This window comes from Brassica oleracea, chromosome C9 (genome assembly GCF_000695525.1).
Source record: "Brassica oleracea var. oleracea cultivar TO1000 chromosome C9, BOL, whole genome shotgun sequence".
In the NCBI taxonomy this organism is placed as follows: Eukaryota; Viridiplantae; Streptophyta; class Magnoliopsida; order Brassicales; family Brassicaceae; genus Brassica; species Brassica oleracea.
In genome coordinates this window covers 22761356-22783444 of record NC_027756.1, presented here as the reverse complement: position 1 = coordinate 22783444, position 22089 = coordinate 22761356, and the positions used below count along the sequence as shown (strand labels likewise).

Here is a 22089-nt window from a genome sequence, read left to right as displayed (position 1 = left end):
AATGGGCGCTTGAAGATGCTAGTCTAGTCGCGAGGAAAAAGCTTCCATTCTCTCTCCAGGTCTCGTCGTACTTCTTCATCGATAGATCGCCACCAACAATCGGTAAATCCTTTCTCATTTGACTCAACTCTAAGAACAGAACAATCCAGATACTTACAATTGTTTATCATCTTGTCCTAAGGTTCTCGTCTGATTTGAAATTTTGTTTCTTTATCTGTCAAAGGTATCGAAACACGATGTCAACGATCGAAGAGCCGCTCTACCCCATCGCAGCTAAAGAACGATGATATCCAGCTAAGGCTGAGTTCCATCAGACGTCTTTCCACGATTGGACGAGGAAGGAGCTGATCCCTTTCCTAAGCGAGAACAACGACGACGATGACGAGGTGCTGCTTGCGATGGCTGAAGAGTTGGGAGTGTTTATTCCTTACGTTGGAGGCGTTGAGCATGCGAATGTCCTGGGAGACTCTCTCGACGGTTGAGGAGACTTGTGTGAGGGAGAAAGCTGTAGAGTTGGGACGCAGATGAGGGAGAGTGACTTGGTTGATCATTTCTTACCATTGGTTAAGGTTAGACAACGAGGAGGAGGCTGAGTTAGTCTTCCTAGTGTTTTGGAGTAGGCTACCGATTATACGTCTGTAGTGGTTGGTCAAGGGTTGTCTGATATAATTAGTTTTCTTGCTTTGTGGCTATGTGTGTGAGCGTCCATCTTACTCTCTTTATGTTCATTGGTTTCAGTATTTTGTTTTTGATGCTATTACTTAGTTTTGTTAAGGTTACTGCGTTCCAAGCCAATGTTTTTTGGCAAATCGTTTCGTTCTGACCCGATTTGCGTAGATCATCCAGCAAATTCATTTTTAGTTGTTTGTTACCTTTCTCAAAGTAGTTGTCTTGGTTTGTGGTTGTGCGTGTGATCGTCCATCTTTTGTTCTTTTACTAAAAACTTATAATAGTGTATCGTTGAAACTGAAGATTTGACTCCCTGTTTAACAGAGACTTGCAGCTGGGGAGTGGTTCACAGCCAGAGTTTCAGCTTGTGGGGTTTTCCATATTGCATACCCAAGCGCCCCAGATACGTTGAAGACCGAGTTAAGATCAATATATAGCCAGCTCTGTTCAGATGATATGCCAATGGTGCGGAGAGCTGCAGCAACCAATCTGGGAAAGTTTGCTGCTACTATTGGATCAGCGCATTTGAAGACTGACATTATGCCTATGTTTGATGATCTTACTCAAGATGGTAATTTCCTTATCTGATGATTTGCTTCACACTCTTGGCTTTGCTTGTTAAAGCTTGTATTTCTTAATTTTCCATATTTTGCTCTCATATCAGATCAAGATTCGGTTAGATTATTGTCCGTTGAGGGTTGTGCTGCTCTTGGGAAATTGTTGGAGCCGCAGGATTGTGTCGCACACATTCTTCCCGTGATTGTTAATTTCTCTCAGGTGATTTTGTCTGTAAAACATATAGGTTTTTATGCTAATGATCCTTGAAAAAGTTACACTTATGAGATGCTTAATATTGGTACTTTTGTTACTGAGCAGGACAAGTCCTGGCGTGTGCGTTATATGGTTGCCAATCAGCTCTATGAGCTTTGCGAAGCTGTGGGACCTGAGCCTACTAGGTAAGAAGCTTTTTATTGTTAGACCTAAATGCTGCTTGTCTTTAGCCTCATGGGATAACATTAGTTTAATGTTTAATGTTTATTGATCCATCTTGATGATGCCCTTTACTTTACCTTATATATTAAGGACGGAGCTGGTGCCTGCATATGTGCGTCTACTCCGTGACAATGAGGCTGAAGTACGCATAGCAGCTGCTGGAAAAGTTACCAAGTTCTGTCGGATCCTAAACCCTGAACTTGCTATTCAGCACATTCTCCCCTGTGTGAAGGTACAAAAAAACTCATTGTTCTCAAGTTCTTACATTAAATATTCCTATTACCAATAGGTTCTTGTAATTCAACCTGTAGGAGCTATCATCTGACTCTTCTCAGCACGTCAGGTCTGCATTGGCCTCAGTTATAATGGGAATGGCTCCAGTCCTGGGTAAGGTAAGAGCGTTTGCAAATATACAACATGTGTTTGACTCTACTGTGGTGGAAGATGTTCTTGGAGAAAGAAAGTTGCAGATTTTGACTTTACATTGATTTTCATTGCAGGAAGCAACAATTGAGCATCTCCTTCCAATCTTTCTTTCTCTCTTGAAAGATGAGTTTCCAGATGTACGCTTGAACATTATCAGCAAACTTGACCAAGTGAATCAGGTTTGTTATTGACCATGCTACTCTTTTTAACTTGACTTCATCCTTCTTTGCTTGTTGATGATTCCAATATTTTATATTTGGCAGGTTATTGGGATTGATCTACTGTCACAGTCCTTGTTGCCAGCAATTGTGGAACTTGCTGAAGATAGACACTGGAGAGTAAGACTTGCTATAATCGAGTATATCCCTTTGTTAGCAAGTCAGTTAGGTGTTGGCTTCTTTGACGATAAGCTTGGCGCTCTTTGCATGCAATGGTTACAAGACAAGGTTTTCCTTTCTCTCTCTCTCTCTCAATCCTCTACTGGGGAAAGGGATTAGATTATCCAACAAATGAAACCCTTTTTTGCGGTTTCTCTCATCAGGTTCACTCGATCCGTGATGCTGCTGCAAACAATCTGAAGCGGCTTGCTGAGGAGTTTGGTCCTGAATGGGCAATGCAACATATAGTTCCTCAGGTTTGTCTACAATCTTTGCAACATAGAAAAAATTAGATTCAATTAAACGTTTTTAATTAATCTGCAGGTTCTTGAGATGATTAACAACCCTCACTATCTATACCGTATGACCATTTTGCGTGCGGTTTCTCTTCTTGCACCAGTGATGGGCTCAGAGATCACATGCTCTAAACTCTTGCCCGTGGTAATCACTGCATCTAAAGACAGGCAAGTTCTCACTGTAAATTAAGACTCATAATCATTGTACTTTAAACATCTTCAGTATAATAATAAACAAGTTTTTTTTTAATTTACCACAGAGTTCCAAACATCAAATTCAATGTCGCTAAAGTGCTTCAGTCTCTCATTCCAATAGTGGATCAATCGGTAAGTAAACAATCTAACCAGTTGGAACATTCATTTGGTTTGCGCAAAATCCATATGGTTTTGTTTTAATTTTTGGGTTAGTGGTGAAATTTAAAAGGTTGTAGAGAACATGATTCGTCCAGGGCTTGTGGAGCTAAGCGAGGATCCAGATGTTGATGTAAGGTTTTTTGCAAACCAAGCTCTTCAATCTATTGATAATGTGATGATGTTTAGCTAAAGAAAACACACTTTTAGGTCTTGTCTGTCTCTGGCTGGTTTTCTGTTTGATGCCAAAGTTGTGAAATCTCGAGACTTTGTAACGTAAGTAGTGAGAGAGAACTCTTGTGTTCTGTTTTTATTACACGCTAAGTCTTGCAACTAGTGTGTTCACTTCTAATTTTGTTTTGATAACTTCTCCAGTTAGCGCTACGCTGCGGGATTTTTTTATTTTTTATTTTATCGTTTATAAAATATTTTCATTTTATAAATGGATAATTATATTAATATAAGTTTTGTATCTAAATATTTATAATCTAGACATATATTGTATTTTTTATATTTTGGTTATTGTATAATAATTATTTATTTGATATTAATCTTTAACAGATTAGCTTCCAAGTTAATTTCTTCGCACCTTTGCTCTCGAGCTGGTGGTGTAAAATTTCATTGTTTTTTTTTGGGTTTTAGGTTCCAGTTTGTGGTATAAAAGATTCTAATACTATTTTCTTTCCATTCCATAAAAGTATTTTGTATTTTAAAATTTGTTTCAATGTAAATATCAGTTTTAAATTTTTATATATTAAAAAATCAGTTTAATCCTTATTTTTATCTTTTGTATCGATCAAATAAAAAAATAACGTGGACTTCTAATTAAAAATAATACAAAGAACTTAAGCATTTTCTTAATATGTTTTTTTTGACAGCCGTCTTATGTATTTGATCTTTATTTTGATTTCGTATTCTATCCTTCTTACTAAATGATATACGCTAAATTTTTGTTTACATCACTTTTATATTTATACTTTATTATTCATTTATTTTTCAATTGAGTTTAAGGTTAAGGATAGAAGTCCAATCCATTTTTTTTCCTACGCTTTTCTGGTTCACCAAACTTAAAATTCAACATCGTAGTAAATGTCCTTCACTTCACTTAAAATTTAAAATTCAATATTGTAGTAAAATAATTAGCCTTTGTTAAAATAATATATTTTGTAAAATGATTTCAGTAAATATTCTCCATCACCAATATTAGTATTGGCTTTTGAAAAATATTTTACATAGAATATATTATGTGATATATATTTTTGATAAAATTTGTCACATAAATGTTTGTGCATTCTTTATTTGTTGATGTAGTTGCTCTTTCATTTTGATGAACTTGGCTACCAACTTTGAGAATGAGACCGACCATCTGCATCAGAAGACGAGAGCTAGTATGATCGACTCTTTTTAGTAGTAGAACCAAAGCTATGATCGACTCTTCTTAGCAGTTAGAACCAAAGCTAGCTTTTTCGACTCTTCTTGAGTTTCAAAAAGAATTATTCTTAAGGAAATCTCAGCTTAGTTTAAGCTTAACAACTCTTCTAATAATCCCATCATCGGTTTGATTGTTTGTGGCTTATTCACTCGTTGGAATTATGGATTGTGAATTTGTGGTCTTCTTCATTTTTGAATGTTACTTATGATCCCTAATAGTGTCATGTTATATGGTCTTCGATTTCACCAATTTAGTAATAAATTGTAATAACTTGGTTTACTATAATTTGTTTGGTTTGTCTAATTATATTTATTTTTATCAAACCAAAACTCAATTCTTTTATTCACTTTAACCTAACCCGTATATTTCTATAAGCATATATATCTCCTTCTACCTAAAGCCAAGTTGTCATCTTCTTTGTATAGTAAACATCGATGCTTCTCACCAGCACCTCTTTTTTCTTATCTTCTCTTCTTCCCCTCCTTCAGACTTCGTATGGTTCTTGGTTCGTCCCTCAAATCCTCCTCTCCGTTCATGTATGCGAAAAAGACGTTGTGTTTGTCTCTGATCTTCACCACCACTGTTGTCCATAAAGTGATAGTCATCTCATCTTTACTCTTGTTGGTATTATGTAGCGGAACCGAGACGTGGAGGAGAGCGACGTTGGAGCTGCCGCTCTTCACTATCACTGGACGCTGGAATCTTCACAATCCACCGGAGATCTGCACCGTTACCATAAACCCTAGAACTCCCACCCAAAACCCTCTACACTTACTCGCACATCTCTTCACTCTCCGAGAAAGAAGATGGAGGAGGATCGTGTTCTCTCATCTGTGATATAACATGATTTTAATGGTATTTATGATTAAATCATTTAGCTCATTCTAATCATTCTAGGTTGCATTTAGATCTTTATATTGCATTTTCATACATAATTGCATTTGATAGGTTTTGGAATGCACATTTGGAAGTTTATGGCAAAAATCATGTGTTAAATTGCACATTATGGAAGTCTTGGGCTCAATGTGATTTTAACAAGAGTCCAGGGACCAGCGCTGCAAATTCACAATTCTCGGTTGCGTTAAATTTCAAAATCGAACGTACAGCGGTTGATTTGAGAGGGTGTATCTACAATATCAAGGGTTTTGGGGTCGAATCGTGAATAGTCAAAAACGTTAAGGACAATATGTGCAAAACAGCTAAAGATCACCATTGTCGTTCTTGGACGATGGCGATGGCTGAGAGTACGACGGAGTAGGCGACTTGGACGAGAGACCCATTGGAGGAGCTGTCGAGCTTCTCGATCGGAAGCTCAGCCACGACGGAGATGATAACCGGAGTTGCAGAGGACGAGTCCGGTGCTTCTGGCTGGAACACGAACTGAACCACCACCACGAGCCAAGCATGAGACGAAGAAGAAGAAGATGGAGCTCGCGATTCAGGCCCGTGACAGACACGACGAACTGCGACGGAGAAGAGGAAGCTCGAGACAGAGGTGAATCATGAGGAGATGAAGCTGGCCACAAGGCTGGAAGAGATGAGTCGAGCTATGGACTCTAGTTACAGAGAAAAAGTGAACTGAAGATGAATCGTGGCGGAACAGACCCACGAATCTGTTCACTCCACCGTCTCAAGGATACGATTTCAACGGAGAAGAAAAAATGAGGTGTAGAAACGAAATAAGTTAATTGGTTCTTGACATGTCAGTTCCTCGTGCATTTTAAAATCTGATGCGTTATGCTCTGGAGAGAACCTTGTTCCATTATTGTGTTGATTACAATTTTCATTCTTATTCTTGCTTCTTATTATATAGTAAGAACCTTAATAATTATTTAAAATAAAAATTAATATTTAAAGATAATTTTATCAAATAATTAAATTTTAGTCTAGAGAGAAGAACTACTAAATGAGAGACAAATGGCCATGTGTTTTTAAATTTTTTTTACTCTTTTAATTTTTATTTTTTTTTATTATGTTGGTTATATATGAAAACTTCTCGGTAGATATCGAACTAATCGGACTAAACATCTAAGATTAAGTTTTGAGTGGTTGTTCAGTTCACTCTACTCTATATCGAACTAATCGGACCAACAGTTCACTATGCTAAACTGCATAGGTGGATGGAAATGGCAAAAGGTCGTACCAATAATTTATTATAAACTTCATAGGTGGATGGAAATTGCAAAAGGTCGTACCAATAGTATAATTTTGGTCCACCTCTTACGATCCACTAGGCTATATATTTTTTTTTATAATCCAGGTAATCCGGACATTCCGGAGGAAACCCGACTAGCGTCTAAGTACACCTCCGTAGAAGGCATTTTGGAGGGCCGTTTTTTTTACCTTATTTTAATCGACGGTGACCAGCGGGATTCGAACCCAGATCCGTATTAGGACCAAAGCCCCCTAAAAACTACTGGAACGTCTTTACTTGGTTGGTTCCACTAGGCTATATTTCTCTTGGTCTGATCTGACTTTGCGAATGGTAAAATAAAACTTGGACCTGTCCGACCTTGGTCCAATCCGTAACGGACTACACAACCATTTATAATGTAAGATCATCTCTAACATATTTCCACATTTCTTTATATAATAGCATTTAAATGCAGATGTACTCCAACTCACATCTATTTTTTCTTCTAAAATATAAATTGTTGTTTTTACTTTATATTTAGAGTTTCTTCTATTTTTATTTTAAATATAGATAATATTGTTTTATAAAAACACATTAGAATAAATTTTACATTTATTATAAAAGATTATTTATTTCAAAAGAAAATAGCAAAAATACATTTGAAATAATCTTTTTTTTGTCAAATAAAGCTTTTTATAGCAATTTTACTCTCAATATTGCTGTTCACTAATTGAAAAACAAAACCTACAACCACAGCAAAAAAGCCTCGTATGTTCTATGGAATTTTATTAGAAATTAGCGAACCTAATTTTTGAAAGGCCGTGCTCATTGCCGCGTGGATAGGTCAATTGCCATCAATATTCTCAAACTGATAGGACCTTTTTAGAGTTTGAATTATTGTTGTGTAGTTGTAATCAAACAGAGTCGTCCATTTAGTTTTGTTTGCGTTCCACCGGCCAAATAATTCTGACAGCAGCCGAAAACGTCGCTTTTACAAATTGTATCTTCCGTATGCATGTTCAAATCTACAAAAGAAAAGAAAAGAAATAGCGTTGAAAAAATAAATAAATGGTGAGTATATCCACCACCACCCACGTGAAATTTGATCGATTTTTATTAATTTGTAACTTTGACGGGGTGTTGCCATCTGCTTTTTCTACATCCTCTTGATTTAAGAACGTTATTGTGTAAATAGAAGATACTCGATTTTTACGAGTCACCGGTTATTTTCAGATCAGTCGATATCAATGATCAAGTTATACCATGTGTGTACTACTATTTATGGGGTTTTCTATCTGGCCTTTATAGATAGTTTAAATACCAAAACATTAGTTTTTTACATATTTGAGATGAATATGACTTAAATACGATTAAAATTAACTAATTATACAAAATTAATGAAAAATACAAATGAATATATACGACTTGTTTTTATTTATATCATACAGATAACTTCACTTCAGGTAGGTTTGATTTGAGATTGTATAGAACGAACCATTGATATATATTGGGAAGGTCAACACTCACTTAAAATCTTAAGAGTCAAAACCATATTGTAAAATCTTTTCTTTCTTTTTCTGAAAAAATATTGTAAAATCTTAAATGATAAAAAATTTAGAATCCATAGAGAAATACCATATGTCATGATAATTACAAGGTAGATATATGTTCTTGTCATTGGACCGTCAATTACATGACCAACACAATTGTCGGCTCAAGAATGCATCGTAAACACTCACATACACGACATGCATGTTTCTCTTAATATGGCATAGTTTCCATTTGGTATTTTGACAATATCTCTGGGGGAATTCAACTTAGTTCGTATGCAAAATGTAGTTTGGAAATAATGTACATTATCTTTAATTGTAAGAAGTTTCGGGCCGAAGTTCGTAATCTTATTAAGCCACAAATAAGTATGAGTTGTTAAATCCTGCTAAGATTCGAATCTGACACTTTCATCTGTAGAGAGGAAGGCTTAACAGCAGAGATAACAACTACGTATAATGATGTTGGAAATGTGCATTTGGTCATGGATGCTATCACCATGGATGCAACTCCGTGGATGGGTTTGGTTATGTGAAATTGGAAACAGATGCAGTTCCGTGGATGCGTTCCTGTGGATGCCTCATTCTAAGTTATGTTTGGGCTTTAGTGGCTAAAGCCCATTTCGTGTAAAGGTTTTAGGAAACCATATATAAACTCCATAACCTAATTTGTGTCTTCTAATCCTAAAGTAACAAAAAAAGAAGCTCTTTACAAGATCTAGAGAGAAAGACAACAAAGAAAGAAAACTCCACAAAATCTCAAGAGAGACAAGCAAAGGCTCAAAAGCAGTCAAGGAAGAACTGCATGCTGAGCAAAGGACAAGAAGGAGACTAGAGAAAAGTAGTCAGAGAGTGAGAAGCTACCATAAACAAGAGAAGAAACAAAGTTCAAGTCTTTGTGTTTTTAGAGTGTATTGGTATTGTACTCTCCTTCTGTAATTTCCTTTGTCATTTTCAAGGTTGTGGAAGTGACATGAACTTGTAAGTGCTTAATAGTAGAAGTTGTGGGAGAAGGATCCCACCCCAAAGGTACCGCAAGGGAATTGGGTGAAAAATCTTGTATCTTTGGGGATGATTGGTAGTTGCTGTATGTGCTGTCCACAGCCTTATTTATTTCTACAGCACCAAATTCAGAGCAATCAAGCTTTAATTTTTTTTTGAAACCACAGCTCTTGAAATAATCTACAGCTGTACAAGTGCTCTGCAGAGCCAAATATCCAAAGCAATTTTTTATTGCTTTCAATAAAATTCTACAGCATTAAAATCTAAAGCCACAACAAAAAGTCTACAGATTTTTTTCTACGGCAAAAATTTTAAATTCTACAGCCATTACCAATCGGATCCTTTAAATTTCTGTCGTTCATCACAAAGATCCAAAGCTTTAACACTCAAAGGATAGGAAAGTTAGATGTATGGGTAAACCCAACAAGGTGTATCAAAACTAGCAAGTGATAGTTGTTTGGTTGATACAAAAACAAGTAGGATTTTCCTAACAAATGATGTACAGATTTTGGAAAGTAATGTTATGTAACATTAGAAAAGAAAAAGGAAATGAACAGCGTTTGAACATATACAATAGCGACCGGTTTTGTAAATGAAGACTTCTTTGGTATAGTGGTATCAATTGATGGATATTACCTAAACGCACGGTAATTTATCTATCTATACTATTAAAATAAAATTCATGACTTATTTCATGTGTGATATTTTAAAAAGGACTATTTCCTTGAAAGTTTTTTACATAACTTTTTTGTATGTTCATAATAAAATCCTGACAACATATTTAATTCTCTTTTTATTCAATCAAAATATTATTAGATTTTATTAATTTCGAAAATATATTATTCCATCAATATATAATTATTCGACAATTTAAAAGTATATGAACGATTTTAATTATATTTTAATGATAATAAAAATTTAAACTGATTAATTTTCAAAAAAAAACATTTTACAAAGATTTTAAAAAGATTTTGTTAGAAAGATTCATTTCTATTTATAATTAAAAGAAAACTTTTTATCCAACTTATTGTATTTCAAGTATTTTCTCAAATATGATCTTTACTTTATTTTGAAGTACGTTGTATTATAGTTTACTTCTTAAAAATATCTATTGTTGTTTTTAACATTATCGCAAAAATTATCTTCTCTACTATGTAGATAGGTCCAAATTAATTTTCTTCCATATAAAAATGGAATTTAGAAATAAAAATATGTAAAGTAGTATTTTTACCTAATAATTTTTTCACAATAATATTTGGTACAAAAATACAAAATTTATCGTCGTAATATATAATCCACATAAACATCTGTATTATAGAGTTATATATTATATAATCCTAAATTACATTAAATTATTGATAAATTTTGTTATATAAACTAAAATTTTTTAGTATAGAAAAAAACCTGCACGGATGTGCGGATCAAGATCTAGTTGCCAACTATTTGTGTAGACAAATTTTAATCGATGGCATTATATACGGTTGTAATTAGATTATAAAACTAAATGTTACCGTTGACTATATATCACAGAATACGTTATGGTATACATCTAATTTAGTATGAAAAAGGTTGGAGGTTAGAGCATACATATATCTCAACCACCAAAAAAAAAACGGCAAAAGTGCGTAGAAACTTATAATTGTAATATCTCGACTACCTTGGTTTTACTACGATAGTCGTTTGCTACCAAACACGCATATACATATACATGCATCTAGTGAACTTTGCTTTACCTATTTAAGTAGATCGACTAGATCCCCATTTCTATAAGTACTTCAAAACATATTCCTTCAACATAGAAAACGATGTCTTTCACTCAAATTCCGCGAAAGAGAGCAAGAAAGAAAAAATCTCTGAAAGAGGCTGATCATATACGACCTTGGTAAATGTTTTTTTTTTCTTTTTGATAAATATTTGTAAGTTTATGTAAACGTTTAACTAAAAGATGTTACTGCTTTTACCACATATTCTTATATCTGCAATTTATGTTTAGGCTGTTCATATACTTATAAAATATGGACATGTATATACTCAGATTATTGTTTGTTTTTTTGACAAAAGGTTTTATACTTAGATTATTGTTTGAGTTACGACATGCATCATTAGTTTATATAGGGTTCATTTCAATTTTTAAAATAAAAGTACTACAAATTAATGAATATAACTTCATGCAAAGCAGATATTTATAAAGCACCTCTATTGAGGAGATTTTCAACTTATAAGTATCTATATATATGTGGGTTTCTTAATATGAACAATCTATATGTATTTCTAGGGATGGCTTCTGAAGTGTGATATCAGAAGTCAATAATAGAGATTATAACTATAGAAGGAATCTAAATGTGCAAAGAGCTAAACTATTACCCTAAATCATCATAATGCAACTGTATAATTTACATAGACGCGTATTTTTTATTGATACTAATGCAAAATTTGGTTTGATTTGATTTACTTTGCTTTATTTTTATATTTTGGTATCAGATGATTTTCATGCCTAAATATTTTGGTGTGTTGATTTTTCTTTCGCAGGTCGATACCAAGTACTCTCCATGGAATATTCATTTGAGCAAGATGTTGGCATCAAATTGCAGCGGTGAAGGACGAGCTGAATCTATATCGATACTACCTCGACCTCGATCCTTCACATTGTTATTAATTAAATACATAGTCACAGTCTCATTGTAGACTATGTATCAAATAATACTTTGAATGCAGATTCAGGAATAAATTAAAATATTTATTTAGTTCTATTGGTTGTTTAAAATATTTAATTTAATTTGTATGCATGCTGATAACTGAAATTTGTAATAACTTGAGAAAAGTAGTGATGTCTTTAAGAATTAATTATTCCTTTTCAGTGAAGGAGATTTTTGTAATATATATGCTAAACATATATCATAATTTTGTTATATATTTGTTCCTTGCCATTGTCATTTTTAATCGGAAAGTGTAACTAAAGGGTTATGCTAAATAAATGGGATACTGAAATGAGTAAAAAAATACCCTTAGAATTGGTTAGTCACAATCTGGTGGAAGCATATTGAGAAAATTACATTGACCAGTCCTAAAGCAAAGGAGACTAAAAGAAACCGAAGATGTTATTAGTTCCTGAAGCTTCCCGGTAGGCACCTAAGATGAATAATCAGAGGAGGATGGCTATCTTATATAGATAATCAAAACACCAGCTTCTCATAATCTCACCAAATGTTGAAAAAATTGAGTAGATTTGTGAATCAAAAGGTCATCGGAGTCTTGGGCGTGCATTGGAGAGAGAGAAGGCGACTCAGTCCTGAGATGGCACGAGGAAATGATCTTCAATAAAGAGAGAGAGAGAGCAAGTGACTAGATGGTAAGAAGGACTAAAAATATCTATGTTGTTTCAACGTATCCGTTTAGAAGCTAAGTTAATTATCTGTTCTCCAAGGTGACAAGATAGTAAACCTTTTTTTCAAAAAAAAAAGAAAGATAGTAAACCTTCCCACCAAAAGGGAGAAAGAAAATCAGGGCTGGCTTACTGGGGGGACAAGCGGTGTACCGTCCCAAGTCCAAACCCGTGTCCTCCCCGTATAATAATAATCAAGGGATCCAATTTTTTATAAATTTATATTTTTATAAAAAAAATTATAAATATAATAAATAAAACTGAAAGTGGCCCAAAATTATTTGATATGTATATAATTTTAGTTTCATTACCAAATATACGAAATATTACTGATTAAATTTTAAAAATATGTTAAACATTATCTGCATATAAATTTTAAAGATATTTTTTTGCCCTAGAACTATTAACACTGTTGAGCTTGCCCTGAAGAAAATTTAGCTTCGAGGTCTCGTAAGAAACCAAATTTACCGTTTATTTACTACCGCCGTCTGTTATTCATTGTCAAATAGAGTGAGAACAAAAAAAGTAAAAAAAAAGGAGTGAGAAAATAATAATTTTTGCTCTAGGAGAAAAGTTTTGTGAATTTAAATATATATATTTTTTAATTGAGATATTTTTTAAATGATATTAAATTACTAATAATAAATATTAATTAACGTGTATGGATTTATATAAAACGTACAACGCCTTGTTTTTTTGGAGATTAATGGAGTTTTTTTTTCTTTGAAAAAGCTTTTCTTGAGGTTAATTTTGATTTTCAAGCTATCAAAATTTCAATTTTATTCAAAGAAAAATAATGGAACAAGTGAGATAGTAAAGAATAGCTATGTGTTAAAATGATTTGATTTGAGCCAGTAATAAAAGATAGCCTTCTGATAAAAGAAGGCAAAAGAGAAAGTAATATAATTAGAAATAGTAAGAAATAGCTGTATAACAGGAGATGATGGAACGAAATATGCACTTGTTGGTAAATTTAACAAAACTTAGAACTAAAAATGATTATAAAAATTTAATTAAGTAAAACGGAAACCATTATTTACTATCTTTTTAACGTTAGATATTATGTTATTACAAACTATGAAAATATTACAGACGATTTTACAGCCGACAATTCAATCTGTTTATGAGAATTCATGCATGACTGCATCACGTGAGCCGCTCTATCGGATCCACGCTTGAAGGTACTTTTTGCGCCTTCCCGCAGATCTCTAATAAGCTTGTTCTCCATTAATTCGCATAATTTCGCATTTTCTGGAAATCAAAATTCAGATCTCTCGGTATAAAAGCAATAATGAACATTTAGTCAAACTACAGAGGGGTTTCCACGTATTTACAATCTAAAGTGACTGAATTTAAATATTTAGGTAACTTAATAAATTTTCTATAATTAACATTTTAAAAACACTAGATTCTTTAACCGTGCTACGCGCGGTTTATATTTTATAATATTTTTTGCATTTATTTTTAAAAATTCGTTAACTTTATGTAATTTTATTTATTGAACTCAATTGTTTTGTCCTACAATTTTATGTGTTACTTGTAAATTTAAAATTTATAACTTTGCATATTTATCCATCCCTTTAAAATAGTGGTATGTTATTTGGATAATTGTGATCTGACAATTTTTTTATTATTTGAACATATTATTTCATATGCTACGTGGGTATTTTTGTATGTATATTTTTGCATTCTAGATTGTATTTAGTATAAATTTAGAATATATTCTTGTCTGACACATTTAAGCCGAATGTTTTTTACTATGTTCTGCATATATTTTGTAGTACAGAGTTTTCTATTTTTATTTTTTATTTTTTAAAAAGGCAAGTTTTTATTTTTAGTTTCTCAAATGTATGATGGATTATGTGTTGTAAAATAGGTTTCCATCATACGAAACCAAAAAAGAATAAAATGATTAACACAATAAAGATGAGAATGTAGTGTATGGTTATTTTATTTCGTTTTGTAAACTAAATATTACATCTAAAATTTAGCAGGATTCCAAATTATAAGAAGTGATACCTTTGGCTAAGATTCAGCGAAATAGTTATAAAGAGAGAAACAACGAAAGTTGAAACATCATCGTCTCTCATCTTGCAAGGATCAACGAAAGGAATTAAGTTTTAAAAAATGGAGGTTTTTTAAATGTAGGATAACGGCAATTTCAGAGACATCAATAAGAACAATGAAGATGAAGTATTTTATTGGATTCAATAAATAGTGACATGGCAAGAAAATCATATTTCATTAGCTGATTTAATTTGCTGAGGTGGATATTCAATGGAGCTTATATTACTTGTAATTTTAAAATTTATAACTTTGCATATTTATCTATTATCTTAAAATGGTGGTATGTTATTTGGATCATTGTGATCTGACAATTTTTCTATTATTTGAACATATTATTCCATATACTAGTGGGCATTTACACACGAATGATATGGTATAATTTGGTAAAACTTGTCATTTTTTGTATGTATATTTTTGCATTCTAAATTGTATTTAGTGTAAATTTAGAATATATTCTTGTCTGACACATTTAAACCGAATGTTTTTTACTATGTTCTGTATATATTTTGTAGTATGTAGTTTTCTATTTTTATTTTTTTATTTTTTAAAAAGGCTTAAGTTTTATTTTAGTTTCTTAAATGTATCATGGATTATGTGTTGTAAAATAGGTTTCCATCATATGAAGCCAAAAAAGAATAACATGATTAACACAATAAAGATGAGAATGTAGTGTATGGTTATTTTATTTTGTTTTATAAACTGAATATTACATCTAAAATTTAGCAGGATTCCAACTTATAAGAAGTGATACTTTTGGCTAAGATTCAGCGAAAGAATTATAAAGAGATAAACAATGGAAGTAGAAACGTCATCGTCTCTCATCATGCAAGGATCAACGAAGGTAATTAATTTTTTTTAAAATGGAAATTCTTAAATGTAGGATAACAACAATTTCAGACGATGAACAATGAAGAACAATGAAGATGAAGTGTTTTATTAGATTCAATAAATAGTGACTTGTTAAAAAAATCATATTTCATTGGCTGATTTAATTTGCTGAGGTGGATAGGTTCAATAGAGCTTATATTCCCCTTTCAAGAGAGAAATATTTTTATATTCCTACTGTTTTAGTTTTGTTTTCGTGCAGCTGTATGACAGGTTAAGACTGTTTAATTTATACTTAATTCTGTAATATTAATAGAAACATGTAATATTTAGAAAAAGTGTTTCCATTTCCACTGGTTTGGACCTAGTCACCATCGTGAAACGAAAGAATCTTTGAAAGTTTGATTTAATACTACTGATCATATAAGATATTAAGACTAATATCACAATGTCAAACTTGGTTTAAACGTCGTAATTAATCCCATTTAATAGAAGATTAAAGCATGTATAGAGACACAAACGTTGATAAACATAGAATGAACTAGCATTATACAATTACTATTTAGGTCTTGCCGAATATTCCGTATGGATACAACATTATATATTGTTAATTAAGTAATACGAGAAGCCACGAAAAGCATTGGTTGCTTTTGTTTCCCGTGTTTTAATATCGTCCTAAAGCAAGTATCAAGAGCTGTTTAGGCTTTTAGTGACTGCGAAAGGTCACATAAGAACCTGTTTTACTAGCTTAACCCAACCCTGGCCTATTAATTAACAATATCTTAAGGAAACCCTAACCTGATTCATGTTCTTTTGGATCTATCATCGAATTATTGTATTTATTTTCTATATAATAATATACACACATATCTACAGAATCCTAGAAAACTTAAAATATAATTGAAAATTTGAAATAAGATCAAACCTTCATGTCGAGAACGCCAATAGCTTTTCTCTAGATTCAAGTTTCCCGATGGTCTTCAAGTAAAATTAGTTGTCAACTTAAAATCCCACTTTTCAAAAAAAAAAAATCTTCTTAAAATACATCATTTTGATTCAAAATTAGATAGTACTAATACTTAACCCCATTAAGCATGGCAGTAGAGATTAATGTCACACAGCTCAAAGAGGAAGAGCCATATGAAATGAGCTCTAAAACTAAATGGCAAGAAAAAATCAAACTTTTACCGGTTTTCGGATTAAATCCTGATTTCGATTTAAGATTTACGTATTTATAGAATGATATTTTTTTTTATCAAAACTGAAGACGACAAACAAATCAACACTACGAGAAAGAAGACAACGTGCACATTTGTATTAATTTTCAAACAACAAGAGAATAAAGTTTTTACAAGAAAAGTTGTACATATTTTTATTTTATATAGGAAATTTGTATATGCTCTTCACATTCCGGTATATTCTTTCCATGAAGAAGCCATATATTGTCTTCCAATTTCCGAATTCTCACCAAAAGTTAGCAAAAAAAAAAAAACTTCCGAATTGTGGGTCTTTTTTATGGAATGAAAATAATAATAAAAATTTCTTCTTTTAAAGATATAATATACTACAAGTCTACAATATATATTTTTTCTCTAATGGCTTACGTATCTTATAACTACAGTAGTATACAACTAGCGTGACCGACATATATATATTAGGGACGCAACTATTATATTTGTTCCTTTGTGGTGGCTCAAGTTTCCTAAAAATGTTGATGTCAATAATTTCGATTCTCTGTATGAATGACTGGGGAGAATTAGAAACATTGAAAAAAGAACTAATTGGAGCCGACCAAGAAAAAAAGCTTTACTAGAATACGTTGTATATATATATACTTTTATATTTTAGACTATAGTCCAGAACGATGTGGTCAGATATATTCGATCAATATAATGCGTCGATCAACTTCATGATTTAGAGCTTCATATATCGACTATAGATTCAGTAAATTAATATGGATCTTTGATTTATGGGACAGCTAACAACAATGTGTACACAGTAAAGTAACAAATTCCATTTTATCCTATGTAATTGTATATAAACATTTTCGTATGAATTTCAATGTCTATACCCTTTGCTTTTCGTAATGAACTTTTAAAATAAAGTTATGATAGTTTTGGATCTTTAGTCTTTGTACGAGTAGAAGAAGACATTGCAGGAGAGCTACACCGAATAATTCCTTTGTTAGAGCATCGTGATCTTTCTTCCGAAATAGTCCGACCAAAATTTGATTGGCTCGGCCACTCTGACTGCAACGGACCATAAATCCCGATGGTGGTCTCACCCGCTGTGGCAGCATTGGCCGTGGAGTGGCTAGCTTGAGGGACCCATATCCCACCGACGACTACGAAATGTTGCGTTTGAGAATCTCTCTTGTTAGGAATTGTTTGGCCAGGTCGTCTTGTATGCATCCTGTATTTCTATTTATCATCCAAGAAGAAATATTTTAATTAAATATGTGGGCAAAATTTTTGAAGATAAATAAATAAATTTAAGGTCTAATCGCAGTTTTGACAAAAAAAAAAATCGCAGTTTTGTAAAAAGAATAAATCGATAAACTTTTACTGTAGTCTTCAAAATTCACGTGTGGAAGTGACTTAATTTGGCAAGGAACATATTTATTTTTTTTGTACCAATTATGGAAATTCTATTTTTATCGTATAAGCTACTTTTACTATTAAATGACTTTTGTACCAATTATGGAAGTGACTTAACCTGCAAATGACTTTTAACTTCATCATTCGTTAACCCATCAACCTTCATTAGCTCTCTTATCTGTTTCGGAGTAGCTACTGCAAAATGTCGTTATTACAATACAAATTAATTGAATCCCCTGAACCCTATATATCAAAATTATGAATCTTGAAAATGTTAAATGAAATCAAGAAGCGCACCATGAGGACCACCAAGCTGTTTAAGAGTGTTCAAGAAGCGTCTGTGCAACTCATGTGACCAACACCGCCTATGCTTTCTCCGCCCTATCCCGCCGCTGCCGCCGCTGCCACCGCTGATGTCTTTTTCCGCCTCCATCTTTTGCCGACCGCTAATACTCGCTGAGATTTATCGTCGCCGCTTTTTACGTTGCTCGTTTCATAACATGGCGGCTGATGAGACGTTGTTCCGTTGTCATTTCCGTTTATTGCTTCTACCACCGTTTCTGTCTCCTGTTGTGAGCGTTCCTGAAAACGCAAGACAGATTTAAACCTAAGATTTTCGAGTTATGAGTTAATACTTGTTTGCAATTGCGTTTACATGATATGGCTTTTCTTTGTTAACTATATATGAAAAAGTCAAACGGTGAACCCTCTATTACATTTAAAGAACACAAATATCAAAATTCTCATAAAAACACAAATGCAATGCATTCCAAACAACCAAGGCCATAATATTTCCGTTATATCATATTTATTCTGAGAAAAACCGAAATTTCAATATCTTCAGATTGTTCCAGTCCAAATATTATATCGGCATTTTTAAAGCTAGAATAACATATTAAATTCATTTATCAAACATTTATACAAACAACAAAAATATATTCAAAGTAGAATCTTACCAATTTATTAGAAAGAACGGAGTCAGGTTGGTTCCAGAGCTGAACAGACTTGAGCCATTCAGATTTCATGTTCTTGTCATCGCAATCTAGGCCAGTTTCATTAGATTCATGTTCATCATCAACATCAACCTCTTCTTCTTCCCCTTCTAAGGAGGTTGAAGAGTGTTTGATAGGTCTAAATAGATCCAGGATGCCCCCACATTCTCCAGTCGTTTGCTCGGAGCACTCCGATTGTCCGCACAAGTTCTCCATTGTCGGCTCTGATATCTCCTTTTTATATGTCTCGATCGCTAAATTCCCAAATCCATAGATAATTAAAATCTTCAAAAATATATAGGTACAAACCCCTTTCAGTATATAGATCTCATACATATTTAAATCAAAATTAAATAGCATATGAAAAAAACTTTTGTTCATATACATATTGAAAAGTTCAAATACAAAAAACCACAAACTTGAAATTAAAAGTACTGCAAAAATGTAATAGTTATACATGTACTTGTGTTTATACATATATATCGTATACGTAGATGATGCTATGTATTTGTAGATTTATACCTTGAGTGACAAGCTCTAAGCAAAGAGGAAGCTCGCGTTGGAAGACATTGATCTTGCGGCGTTCTTCTTCAAGAGCTTTGATGTACTCACAACATCTTACACGTTTCTCGTTGTAGTTCTTCATATTGCTTAAGCTATTAATCATGGTGATTTTAGAGATTAATCTACTTTATTTTATAGCTATGCAGTACTCTTTAAACAAAAAGATGGGGGTTGTGTCTCTTTATAAAGTGAACAAATATATGGCTCTATAGGGTTTCTCAAGGATCATTATCTTTAAAGAGAAGCCGAGCCGTCGCATTTCAAGTCGAATCTTAGCTTTTGTTTATAAAATATGTAATATACCTTGATCCCCCAAATTTAGTATAAAATACAATTGACAGGTTAGAATATCAGAATACGAAGGTGGGTTGTCTTGTTGTAGTAGTACTAAAAGGAGTGGGGAATATACGCCATTCTAGTTGCAAGTTTCTCTGTAATTTTCTTATAAAATCATTTGGGTTTATCCAACCACGGTGTATAGTTACATACAGGAAAAATGTAGTTGTAGCAATATATAGATTGTTATTGGTCATTTTGTGTGCGATAGATATGCAGATTCCCTCTATCCGAATCGAGACTGATTACTTAGATTTGATGGATATGACTATAAACTCGGTCGAATGGCCGGTCTTCATTTCAATGATAACTTCGTTTCGCCTTTTGCATGATATTTTTGTAAGCTAGAACAAGGTTAAGGTAGATTGGAGAAGAAGACAACTTTCTTATTAGTCTCTTTCCTGCTTGGTTACAAAGATGTCTAAGCTAAGATATATATATGAGTGAGAAGAGTCTCAGACAAAGCCCTTTAGGGCACAGCTCAGCAGGTGACAGCACATCCCATCAAGGATTCAAAACGGTTGGATAGGATCGCTTCCTTAGCTAGCAGAGCCGTACCGAGACAATGCTTTGGCGTCACGTGAGTAGTAGGTTTACTACCGTTAGAGAAAGGCACAGTGGGCTTGATGGGCTGAGACTGATGGGCCGTTGGAGTCTTCAGACTTAGACACCCCCTCAAACTTGTGGTGGGAGGTGCCACAACACCAAGTTTGTCTCTCAACCTGCAGAAAGGAACTTGAGCAAGGGACTTTGTGAATATGTCCGCAAGTTGCTGAGCCGCTGGAATCTGATTAACGACCAAAGCACCCAAGGCTACCCTCTCTCGAACATAATGAAAGTCGGTATCGAAATGCTTCGAGCGAGTGTGCAGCACAGGGTTAACAGTCAAGTAGACAGCTGATAAGTTGTCACAGAACAGCTGAGGCGTATCAGGTAGAGAGATACCCATTTCTCCAAGCAATGACGCTAACCACTTCAATTCAGTCGCTGTTATTGACAACGTGCGGTATTCAGCTTCAGTTGATGACCGAGACACCGTAGGATGTCGCTTTGCAGACCAAGAAATGATGTTAGAACCAAGAAACGTACACAGACCGCCAATTGAACGTCGTGTTTCACGACAGCCCGCCCAGTCGCTATCACTGAATCCATAGAGAAGGAAACCACTCTTCGCATTAATCGTGAGACCTAGATGAGACGTGCCTTTGAGGTAACGAAGAATACGTCTCAGGTTAGTGAAATCTGCAACAATCGGAGCATGCATCTTCTGACATACGTAGTTGACAGCGAATTGAATATCAGACCTTGTCAAAGTTAGATACTGAAGCTTGCCTGCGAGGCTCCGGAAATACGTAGGTTGATCAAACAACTTGTCTTGACCAACCACTCTGTCTAGTTGCAGAGGCAGAGGAGTTAACGTTTCATCACAGCCCGCCATGCCTGCAATCTCAAGCAGATCTTTTGTGTACTTCTCCTGACATAAGAACAACCCTTCATCGTAGGTCTTGACTTGTATGCCAAGGAAGTAGTGGACTGGTCCCATGTCTTTCATACGGAACGTGCCATTGAGCGTAACCATTAGTCGCTGGATCAGTTGCTCATTATTACCTGTAAGAAGCATGTCGTCCACATATAACAAAAGGTAGATCACATCAGATCCATGGAGATACACAAATAAGGATGGATCACCATGAGTACATTTGAAGCCAAACTTGATATCTTGCATATTTCTATTGTTTTATCCATTCACCCATGTGCATTTTGATCATATAGATTAGGATTTAACCATGTTTAGGTTGCATTTTGCATACATGAGTCCTTATCAGGTATTGGAGTACCACATGGAGTTCTTGGAGACATTTGGGTGCAATTGGAGTTCAAAAGAAGTGTTTAAAGTGATCATTGGGCGAGCACCTTACCGGAGCGACACCATCAAGTCGCTCTGATCTCCCTATCAGAGCGACCTTACCAGAGCGACAGGGAAGAGTCGCTCGCGTCTTGATCACCCGGAGACGCGAGAACGAGTCCGGAGCGACCTCTCGCAGTGACACAGCGAGGTCGCTCCCGAAGCATGGAGCGACTTGTCGGAGCGACGAGCG

At 34.0% G+C, this 22089-nt stretch overlaps 1 protein-coding gene, 1 long non-coding RNA gene and 1 pseudogene across 2 annotated transcripts; 2 read left to right on the top strand and 1 right to left on the bottom strand.

Moving 5' to 3' along the window:
* Positions 1–236: 236 nt before the first annotated feature.
* Positions 237–3425, top strand: LOC106313557 (annotated as a pseudogene).
* A 7556-nt stretch (positions 3426–10981) lies between these two features.
* Positions 10982–11977, top strand: LOC106317247. The gene is made up of 2 exons (XR_001265083.1): positions 10982–11109; positions 11757–11977. It is a non-coding gene; the product is annotated as an uncharacterized LOC106317247 (long non-coding RNA).
* Positions 11978–17441: 5464 nt separating this feature from the next.
* LOC106316558 (two-component response regulator ARR10-like) lies at positions 17442–19830 on the bottom strand. Its single transcript, XM_013754451.1, has 6 exons — positions 19613–19830; positions 19055–19344; positions 18616–18680; positions 18396–18544; positions 18217–18293; positions 17442–17921 (listed from the first exon to the last, which is right to left on the bottom strand). The coding sequence occupies exons 1-6, from the start codon at positions 19755–19757 to the stop codon at positions 17607–17609; spliced, it is 1041 nt and encodes a 346-aa protein (XP_013609905.1). The 5' UTR covers positions 19758–19830; the 3' UTR covers positions 17442–17606.
* Between the last annotated feature and the right edge of the window lie 2259 nt (positions 19831–22089).